At 42.6% G+C, this 11,583-nt stretch overlaps 1 protein-coding gene across 2 annotated transcripts in view; it reads left to right on the top strand.

Annotated features, from left to right (window-relative positions):
- The first annotated feature begins 7,715 nt into the window (after positions 1-7,715).
- The window catches only part of EEIG2 (EEIG family member 2), a 65,795-nt gene continuing 61,927 nt past the window's right edge, over positions 7,716-11,583 (top strand). For both annotated transcript variants that reach the window (XM_064372752.1, XM_064372751.1), the window contains exon 1: positions 7,716-7,865. In XM_064372752.1, the coding sequence (XP_064228822.1) occupies positions 7,729-7,865 (137 nt within the window). In that variant the 5' untranslated portion in view covers positions 7,716-7,728. The remainder of the gene's footprint in view (positions 7,866-11,583) is intronic.

Below are 11,583 nucleotides of genomic sequence, written 5' to 3'. Positions count from 1 at the left end.
TTCTCAGGGATATTACAATTGCTCAAAGAACACATTTTGATCCACTCTATGTTTTGACCGGAAAAAAGTTATTGAATAAATGTTGTGGTTTCTGATAGAAAAGTATATAGTCTAGTGTTTGCTTTTAAGAACTACAAAGGCAATTTGCCGTGTTTTCATAGACATTTGAAAATTAGATAAAAAAGAGCTAGCTATGAAAGAGATCAAGTTTTAGAATTAAAGGAGGTACCTTAGAAAGTATCTGGTTCTTTCCTTGAAAGCCTTTATTCTCCTGTCAGACAGACTACTAATCCAGATGATAAAATGTCAGTACTTAGGTATCAGTAACATCCCTATTCAACCACAGGACCAAAGAGAGAGTTTTTGATTGTTTGTTTGTTTGTTTTAACTGTCATATGTCCTTTGATGTAAAACAAAAATCTTTTGCTTGGCTGGGAATGTAATTATTCAAGCTCCTATGTCATTCTCTCATAATCAATCCTCAATAACTCTAGTCAAATTTGGTTTTAGGCAATGGAAAATTAAAGCAAGTATTTGATTCAATTTTGTTAGAATATATGCTTTTTCAAACAACCCAATATAGCATGTTTCCCAAAAATAAATTATCTATAGGGGAAAAAAAAGTCATGGACTCCTGCTGTTGATTTAAATTATTGTAATTATAATGTTACCTAAATGCGTATTACACATAAAATTCAATATCTTACAAATTGTATATCATTATAAAACAATATAAATTTATAAATTAAATCCAACATAATGTCCTAAAAATATGTTTTAAATTAACAATTTTTGAATGTTCACTTACTCAGTAAACATTTATTTGAGGATCTAGTCTGTTCCAGGCTCACAGTATGTAATTCTAGCTGTTATAGCAAACACATCCCAAATTTCAGTGGCTTAAAAGATTAAACATTTAAGTGAGTAAGCCAACTACAGAAGGACAAATATTGTGTGATTTCATTCATAGAGTAGTCAAATTCATAGAGACGCAAGGTAGAATAGTGGCTTCTAGGGTCCGGGGTTGGGGGAATGGGGAGTTATTGTGAAATGGGTACAGAATCTCAACTTTGCAAGATGAAAAGAGTTCTGGAAGAGGATGGAGGTGACGGCTGCACAACAACGTGACCATAGTTAATGCCACAGAACTGTACACTTAAAAATGGTTAACATGATCAATTTATGTCATACGTATTTTTCCACAGTCTTTTAAAATAGTAATTTAAAAAAACACACACAACAAATTAAAGGCTAATTTTTCACTTACCTCACAGACTGATATCCTGGTTATAAATTGCCAGTAGGGACTTAGACAGGTAGAGGCTTTTCCATCTTCCACATCTGGCATCCAGCATCATCCTGGATGTCAACATCCAGCCATCAGATGGGAGAAGAGTGAAAGGATCACATGAAAGAGGTTTTTATGGGCCAGGCCTGGAAGTTGCACACATCCCACTGGCTGGAACTGAGTCTTGCAGCAGCACCCGATTGCAAGGAAGACTGGAAAATATAGTCGAACTGTGTACTCAAGAAAACGGCTTTGGTGATGACCTAGTAATCTATGCCATAGTCCATCCATTTGGTCACCAAAAAAAGCCATTTCACTCTTCTTCCCAAATAAATAATACACTCATTCTGTCACCAAATGAGATAACCTAAAATCTACCCAGTCATTGCACCAAGTTCAAAATGCAGGATTCCCAGGTAATACACGGGATTCTCCATCAGATCTGAATATAATTCCACATTGTCCTGTGACCCAGTTATTCTCAACTAAGAATGATTTTGTCCCCCAGGAGATATTAGGCAATGTCTGAAGATATTTTTGATTAACACAACTGGGAGTGAGGGGCAATTAATGGGTAGGGGCCAGGGAAGCTGCTAAACCTTGTACAATACAAAGGACAGCCCCACTTCAAAGAATTGTCCAGTCTAACATTTTAATTCGAGCTATGGCCTATGAACTAATAAAATATCTTCCCTCACTCACACCCAATATATAATGATAGAACAAATATAGTAAATACTTCCAGGTAGGAAAGGGGGAAAAGTGGGACCCTGGCCCATCACAAAAGTGAAATTCTGCAGGGAGGCATTGTGGTGGCTCTGAGTTGGCAGTGGGAGCTGTTTCTCAGCCAGACCCTGTTTCCATTCTCGGTGAGGAATCTGCTTATCTGTTGTCCTCTGTGGTCCCTGGCTCTGACCTCTGGAAATGTTTCCTCTAAGCCCACGTTTGAAATGAGTGTAGAGGAATGTGGTTTTCTTGAGGAGAGTACAACTTTTAATGCAGTCTCAGTCTCATGATTTCTTTAGCAATACAGTACTTCAAAAACTGAAAAGTCTCTGATCTTTTTGCTTCCAGTCAGTTCCATATGCCAGCAACACTAAGGTTTCCTAGAGATAATTCTCAATCCCGATTATTTCTTTCCTTCTTCATTCCATGCCTCTCTTCCTCTCAATTTAAGGAGGCTCCTTTGAGACCATCAGACTTAAATGTGAAGACCACATCCTAAATAAAATCTTTGCTTCATGGCTGAGTCTTAATGGGCCCTTGTTGCTCAAGAGCTTTTTCAATCTTATTTCCTATTCACTGAAGTATAGAGCAGTGAGTTTTCCAATCTTTTGAGGCTTCAAATTTCTGGACTCTCTCTATATTCCTTTTCATTTATGCTTGCAACCCTGCTAATTATTGCATGAGTTCATCTCATGTTTCTAATATCTTACTGAATGCAGCCAATAAATATAACCTACTAACATTCCGTTTTCCAATCTCTTCTAGAACTATGGCTTTTGTAGGTACCTTACCTTTTTTCCAAATTACTGCAGGTATAAGATTGATGGGAAAGCTTTTCCTCTGCCTTCTGAAGTTTTGCCGAAATGACTGACAATAGACAGATTCACAGGAGAAAAATGCATACAAATTTATTAATGCACACAAATTTATTAATGCACATGGACAGAGTAGTAGTGCAAATATGAGACTCAAAGAAAGACCAGAGGGTTGAGACTTAAATATCCTCTTCACAGGGGAGAGGTAAAGGGGGAGTGTACACAGTTTTAAGGGGTAGTAAATGCTTTTCAAGAGGATTGAATAAGCCCATAAGAACTGTCATACCTCTGGCAGCAAGCAGTCTTAGCACACGTCTATTCACTCTATTGTTTTACCTGAGAGTTAAAACACTAAGGATAGGTCTATAAATTCAGATCATTTCAAAAAACATGTATTGAATACCCACAAGGTACTGGGATATTTAGAAAAGATACAAAGATGACGAGCAAATCACCCCTGTCTTTAAGAAACTTGCATTATAAGTACTGGAGTAGATGCTTAGACCTGCTGTCTCAACATTCATTCCACCATCCTATTCATTCCACCACCTTTCAGTTGGAAAGCTGAAAATTACACATTCTCAGACTCCCTTGACACTCAAGTTCTAGGTGCAAATAAGGCTTGTCAAATAAATGTCCTTATGAAAACACAGGTGCAAGTGAAATGGAGGCTCTCTTCTTGCTGCTGTGTCACTTGCAAGCAAGGTGTGATGACACGTCTGTGGCATTCAAACTCCTCATAGTCTTGATGGGTGTGAGAGCCAGTGGCGGTGGCAGCAGCAGCAGCGTGTTCTAGTGTCAGCATCCCATCCCAGCTACAGTGTATGTTAGTCAGAATAAGCTAGCCTTATGCTGTAGTGACAAGCAGCGCCCAAAATCTCAGTGGCTTCATATAAAAAGGTTTCTTTCTCACAGACAAAAATGTTTCCTGCAGGTGTGGTGTGGGCAGTTGCTTTCCATGTGCTGACTCAGAGATCTGAGCTACTTCAATCTTGTGGCTGCAACATCTTAACCCAAGGTCTCCTCCATGACTATTGTGGCAGGGAAGAGAGAGTCTAGAGAACTGCTCAAAGGCTTTTCACTATCTCATCCCGGAAGTGACGCTTCTCACATTTTTATTGGTTACAACTCATCACAAGGCCCCACCCACCTGCAAGGGAACTGCGAACTGTAAATTCCCATATGCTCAGAAGTAAAGGAGGACCAGACGCTAGTGGACACTGGTAATGTTTACCACAAGGCACGTGACTTTGAATTCAGCAGGCTGCTCACCTCAACTCCTCCAGCCCGTGTACGGATTTCAGAAGCAATGAATTGCCTGGATGAAATCCCTCTGGTTTTTTTTGAAATATCCAGAGTGGTTCTGGCTTCCTACAGTGAACCCTGACTGTATCATTTGTGTGCTGGTGGCTTTCCGTCCTCTTCCATCCATTCTATACCTTTCAGTGCCCTACTTTGTGCCCCAAGAGTCTGTCCTCTATGAACCGCATGTTCTGGGGCCCTCTACCCTCTGGCCTTGATTGGTTTTGGATCATGGGAGGCACCCCCAAGAGATCAGAAAGTAGGAGGTGAGAGAAATCAGGATACTTGTCCCCTCTTCCTTTCAACTTCTCACTAGACTGTGGGTCCCTTACCCTGTCAACTCTGTGAAGAGTTCTTTCATTAAACTTTCCTCATTTAAACACGTCGAATGTATCTGTTTCCTGCCTTGACCATGACTCCTATCAGGTGTTTAATCATCAAACCATGAGTCTAAAAAAGAGTAACAGACTGTCTTCCATCTTATAAGGCAGAAGAGCTTTATAAAATACAAATCTGAATATATCATTCCTCTGCTTTAAAACTTCAGTGGCTCTTTGTTAACCCCTGTCACTCTACCCGACTCTAAGTTGCAACTAGACAGAACTAATTTCAGTTCCCTCTGCAACATGGTCTCTCTTCCTCTGAGCCTCTGCACAGGCACTACCTCCTTCCTGGAAACTGCTCCCCACCCATGCTCATCATTCAGACCTCAGCTCAAAGGCCTGAATTCAGGCTTCACTTGCCCCAGAAAGCATTCCATAAACCTATTACTTATCCCTGTTAGATGTCTGTATATTCTCCCACAGCAGCCTCCATTCACCACCATATACAGACAGCACTCAGTGCTACATTGTATTGCAACTGCCTGCTTACTTCTCTGTGTCCTCCAGTAGACTGTGAGAGCTAAGACAGGCACTGCATCTCAGATGTATAGGACCTATCAAGGTGCTTGGCACATAAGAGATAATCAATATTGGATAGTTCCTGAATGTTATTGAAAAAGCTTCAACTGTCCTCCTCTGGTCATCATTCTCTCTCTTTTCATTCACTGACAAAAAAAATCAGAAAAATACTAATAAAAATGTAATTTATATTTACCCACCTCTCATTACTACCTTCCATTCACTTCCTAGACCGCTTTCATCTTACTTTGTTACTATCTTTTATGACGACTTCTCTTGCCAAGATTACCAATGACCTCCTAGACCTTCAATGCAGTAGCTTCTTTTCAGTCCAAATCCTCTGAGACTGCTCTGCAGCACTCTCTTGAAATGGTCCTTTGTCCTGCATGGATCACAGATTGCTCCCTCCCTTTCTCTCTCTCTCTCTCTCTCTCTCTCTCTCTCTCTCTCTCTCTCACACACACACACACACACACACACACTTTAGCTGATCTGTTTGCATATCTGTTTTTTCTCCATTCCTTTATAAGCCCCTATGTCTTACTCATTTGCATCTCTAGTACCCAGGATAGTGCTTGGTACACAACAGAACCTTGTGACTACGAATGTTACATGACTAAAACTCTCTGGGTTTCCAGGCCACCTCTTTCTTTATCTCCTCTTTCTCTGACTGCTTGTTCTTAGCCACCTTCATGATCTCCTCTTTGTCTACCCTTTAAATATTCTTCAGAGTAACTCATCCTTATCCACCTTTTGGGCTTCAGCCAGCAGCAATTACCTCAATTCCCAGATGTAGATTTTTAATTCCCAATGCGTTTTGATGAGCTAAGGCTGCCTCTCTCTCCCTATATGTCCTGAAAGCAACTCCCATAAAGACCCATTATCTCTTCCATTCCCAACCTGCTCTCCTTCTGCTTCCAATGTTCAGTCAATGAAATTAACATTCATCCAGTGCCCTAAAAGACAAACCTCAAAGTCGTCTAATGCATCTCACTGTCTTTGCCCCCTGTCCTGCAAGGTAAGGAGCTGTATCCATTACCAAATCCCCACCCCTGAACCTGCCTCTGAATCTTTATCTATTTATTTATTTATTCTGTTTCTTCCTCCTGAAACACCTTATCCCACTTTGTCCTAAATCATTTTCATCCTTTGAAATTCAGAAAACTGATTAACTTCAATTGTTTCTCTGAGTTCTACATAGGTTTTGTTTTTTTAATAACCTGTCTAAACATGTCTTCCTCACTAGATTGTAAAATTCTTGAGGGCAGTTCTTGCTTTTTGGTTCTTAGGTCTAGCCAATGATTGACATTTTAAATTTTTTATATGAAAGCATGAGTAAATAAGTAAACAGAAAGAAAATCTTTTCCATTAAACTCTTTCAGCGATTACTGAGACAGAATCTGAGTGAAAAGAACAATAACTCAGTTTAAAAATATGAACATCATGTAACCAAGTTTCTAACATTAACAATATATGCATGATTACAGAAGGCAGGTAATTGCTATTCACCTAGGGAGATTTTTTTTTAAAGCCTACCCTGAAGATTTTGCTTCGTTTTTAAGAAAGGGTCTCGTTCTGTTGCCCAGGATGGAGTGCAGTGGCGCGATCTCGGATCACTGCAACCTCCGCCTCCCGGGCTCAGGCTAATCTCCCTCCTCAGCCTCCCGAGGAGCTGGGATTGCAGGCGTGCGCCACCACCCCAGGCTCCCTGCAGAATTTGGTTTTAAGCATTTCAGTTCTCAGTATAGACAAATATTCAAAAGGAAGGTATTATTTTAACTGCTTCTTTGCTCTTTTATCTTTTGTCCTGGATGACAGGAATTAGACAAGCTATACACGAGAGAAAGCGCCTGCAGCAGTGCAGTGCCTGGGCACTTGAGAGGCCCTCAGCACATCCTTTTACCTTTTCCCCTACCTTATCTTCCTTTAATATTTGAAGGCTCGTGAATTTGGAGTACCTAAAGGAAATTTTGGTTTTAGGATTTCAATTTGACCAAAACAACGCTGCGGAGATTTTAACCGCCTCTATTAACCCATGCCTTTCAAATCCAAAGGAAAGAAATCACTGGATGGGGTGGGGAGAAAGGAGGCGGTGCAAAAACTGAAAAGAAAGGCGGAGAGGAAGCGGTAGAAGGAAGCTTTCTTGGTCGGGTTTGTCTTTTCTCAACCCCAGAAAGGCGTGACGCGCTAACTGCCGTCGCGGGATAGAGTCCGCCGCCGAGCCAGCGCCCGCCCACAAGTCTCCGCCCTCCCTCCCGCTTCCGCCCCGCCGTGCGCTGCGGGCCGCGGCCGCTGGGGGCGCCCCGGACTCCCGAGGCGCCTAGGCGGCCGTTGCTCGAGCCTCGCCTCTCTAGGCTCTCAGACGGGCGGCGGCGGCGGCGGCGGCGGCGAGCTGCGCACCGAAAGGGCGCCCACCTCCCCAGGCGAGCTGCAGCACGACCACTTCCCGCGGGCGGCCGGGGTCTGCGCCGCAGCTGCCGCCGCGCTCCGTTCCAGGCTGCCGCGAGAGGGGGCGGCGGCGGCGGCCCCGGCCCCGGCCCCGGCCCCGGCCGCGGCCGGCCTGCGGCGCCCCCCGGCCGCACCCCCGCGCGCAGCTCGCGGCCCCGGCCATGGGGCTGGGCGGATCCGGGGCTCAGCCGAGCTGAGGCGGCGGCGCCTGGCCGTGCGCCCTGCTGGCAGGCGCCTGGCTCTCACGATGATGAAGAAGAAGAAGTTTAAGTTTAAGGTGGACTTCGAGCTCGAGGAGCTCTCCTCGGTGCCCTTCGTCAATGGGGTCCTCTTCTGCAAGATGCGGCTGCTGGACGGCGGCAGCTTCACGGCCGAGTCCTCCAGGTAACTCTTCCCCCGCGCCGCCTCGCCCCTGGCTGCTTGGCCAGGGCTTGTTGGATAGGCAGCATCTCTCCTTGGCCCATTTGCTCGCCTTTCCCTAGAGACCGCTCTGAAATCAGTCGAATTTATTGATGTGCAAAGTGCTTTGCAAATGGGTTCATCTCAACTGGCCTTGGCTCCTGCGCTCCTGACTCCAGATGGTGCTGGTATCTGCTCTTCCCTCCCAAATCCTCTAGGAATAGGAGCAATGGCCAGAGGGAGAGGATGCTTCTGGTTTCTCTTAAGACATTTCCATATTTGTGAAATGCAAAGTAGAAGTTGAGCTGTTAAAACAAAAACAAAAATGGCCCAAACTGCTGGAGTTCCAGGAGCCCAGCTCTCTGAACAGAAACCTGTGCTTAGCACAGTTCCTTCTCCCTGGTAGGTTACAGGGGGACTTGGCCACCCAGTCTGAGGCTGGGGTAGTAGGCCTGGCCAGGCTTGACTTGAGTCAGGTGCTCCTGGCAGACGAGACAACGGTCTGTGCCTCATCAGAGATCGGCGTCTCCAGTTACGCGCTAATGCTGGATGAATTAGTCTTGAAGTGGCCGCTAGTGGGTCTCGCTGTGGAGGACTTGGAGCCAGACGGGGATCCCAGGCCCTGCCCTCATTTTGAAATGAGCCCCTGGGCACTCCCAGAGAGAGGCATTAGCAGGTTACAGAATGAAGCCACGTGTGGCAGTGTTTCTTGAGCAATTTCAGAGCTACTCACAGGTTGCCAGATGTACCCTAAGGTGCGTTCTTTTAAATGTATATATATATCTATATATATATATAAAAAACATATATAACATATATATATAACATATATAATATATATATAATATATATACACATATATATATAACAGTTTTTTAAAATGAACTTTTGAGTTCCTGAGATCAAGAACGGTTAAAAGTTAAGGTTTATTTTGCCCATATATACTGGTCTTAGACTGACTTTGTTTTTGCCCTAAAAATATTCTACTTTAAAAAAAATTCAGTCATCCCATTAATAAGGAAATAGTGTCACTGGATTGTGGAATTGGGGCTAGAAACTTGTCTGCTGGGGCAATATTGAAGCCTATGGAAGCCAGAAAATGTCTAGTTGGCTAACCCAAAGGATATATGAAATTAATAGTTCACTGAAAATGGTTTTTAAAATCAAACTTTGGTGACACATCTGTGAATATTCAGCTAATTAATATTTTAAACACCTGTAAGAGAACAATGTAACCTATTTTGGTGCAAAAAAATATTGGACCGTCTCTTACTTGTTGAAAAGCCTAAGCCTAAGCCAATTCGTACAGGTCCTGTTGGTGCAAATGATAGTCTTACCCCGAGGCCTAGACTGTTTTGCTGCAGGGTCCCACCCCCGAAGCCAGGCAGTTAGACAGGTGCTCCTGGGCCAGTGGTGACACTTGGTGGTCAAGGCAGTTATCTACGGCTTCCTTCCTACCTCAGTTATGTTGATTTGGCTTACTTTCCTTCCCACAAGTCAGTTATTCTGTCATTGTAGGCAGTCATTTATTCAGCAAATACGTGTTGGCTTCTAAATATGTTATTTAATTATCACAGCAAGTCTATCAGGTAGGGGTCCCATTTTGTAGATAAACTGAGGCTCAGAAAGCATAACTAACTTTCCTGTGGTCCCCTCAGCTGGTAAGTGCAATGCCAAGATTTTGATCCGGTCTGAATAGTGCTCTGTGTAGCCAAACCAAAAAGCCATATAGTATGAGGGAAATGACTGTGCCTTTGACGTTAGGTAAAGATAGTTGGTATAAAGCTAAGAGCAAGGGTTTGGAATGCAGTGGGTCTAAGCCTAAACCCCAGTCCACCGTGGTAAAGCTGGGCGGGTTACTTAGAGTCTCAAAACTTCCGTATGTAAAATAGAAACCATCACTGTTGTGGTGTTATGAGGATTTGGTGAAATGACATGCCCAGAACACCTAAGCATTGCTGTAGCACCCAGATGGCGTTTACAGAGGAGACCAGGAACTCTTCCAAGAAGATCCATTTGCTTTAGATGTTATATTTGATTCCTTTATCTTAACAACTACAAAATTGTTGGTTTGAGGGAAAGACCTCATTTTACAAGAAAAGAAAGAAAATCTGAAATATCTAAAGGAAGGGAATTATTTCAAAATCACAGAAATGTTCATTAGTGGGTACCAGTCAAGGCAGTGCATCCCTAATTGAATGCTAGATTTTAATTTTTTAAAAAGTGCTTTATGTGCCCGTTAAAAATCAGGTACAGTTAGCACTGTAACATTTCTCCTGTACAAATATGAAATGAATTAGAAAAGAGGTGACATAGCAGGCCCAAGACTGCTGTTCTTAGAAAGGCCTACGTACAAGGCTGGCCCTTGACTGGCATCTGGAAGCTTGAATGGTAAATGGTTCCATACATGATTCAAAACTTTACCTAAATGATAAGAATGGCTCACTGTGCCTAGGCTGTACAGAGTAGTTTATGCTCAATTCCGTCTGGAATTTTGGTCCTTCCTGGGCAGCCTACATGACCATCCCTACTAAAAATCTTGGGCATTGAGTCTCTAATGAGTTTCCCTGGTAGACAGCACGTCACAATTTAATGCTGGAGAAACTAAGTGTGTGCTGATTCAACTTTGTGTCTTTTCATTGTGATAAATCTTAGCCATGAATAAGACTGTATGCTGAGTCCTGTGAGTCCTAATGCATCACCAAACTTAGGATTGGGTTTGGAGATTCCCCGGTGGATGAACGTATATAAAATAATACTCATCTTGCTACAGAAAAGCCTTAGAGGCACACAGAAAATTACGTATAGATAGATAGATAGATAGATAGATATACATATAGAGCAAAATATATGTGTATATGTGATATGTATTTGATATATATTAATGTATTTGGCTTTGTACAACAACTAAACATGTAGATTGTTTCTTGTTTGCCAAATATTAGTTGAGCATTTACCATATTTCTATTAATAGCTCTCCATCTGGGGTTGTGAGAAGTACAACAAATATAAGTATTCACAAGGAATTACCTCTAATGAAATTAGATCATAGATGTATAATTGCTTGACAGTAGAAGACAGTATGACTTAGTGCCCAGTCAATGGATCAGATGATATGTGAGTGTTGTTGAAATTGTAAAGCAGAAGAGTGTATTTACAACTGTAATGGTTACTGAAAACTACATTGGCATTTCAGTGGAGCATGCTGGGAGGATGACAAAGTGAGGGTGGGAGGACAGCTTGAGCAAGTCATTAATAGGAGTTGATGATAGTTCAGCCTGATTGCAGAGCATTCACGTTAAACAGAAGCAGAAGAGAAGATTAGAGAAAGACTTTGAATGCCATTGTAAAGAGTTTGCTTTCTACTGCTCGTAGGATAAAATTCAGTCTAAGATTCTTGAACTGAGTTGTAGTGTGATTAAAGTGGTGCTTAAGCTGGCTGGTAGGCTGGGGAGACAAATCAGGAGGCTATTAAAATAATCCAGGCAGAAGCTAATGAGAACCTGAACTTGGAGGTGTCTGTCTCATGTAAGTGACTGATAAATGATAATGCTGTGACAGATGCTTTGATGCCACAACAGAAGTAAGGAAGTCAGGAAAAGTATTTGAGGGGAATACTGCATATGGTGGTGGAAGATATGGTAGGTTAGGTTGTATGCTTACCACGCTACATTTGAAGTGACAGTGAGCCTGATGAGTAGTT

The sequence above is a fragment of the Aotus nancymaae genome, unplaced genomic scaffold, assembly GCF_030222135.1.
Source record: "Aotus nancymaae isolate 86718 unplaced genomic scaffold, 86718_ANA_hifiasm-v0.15.2.pri h1tg000007l, whole genome shotgun sequence".
In the NCBI taxonomy this organism is placed as follows: Eukaryota; Metazoa; Chordata; class Mammalia; order Primates; family Aotidae; genus Aotus; species Aotus nancymaae.
Note: the sequence above shows the minus strand (reverse complement) of the source record. Positions and strands in the feature narration are given on the sequence as shown.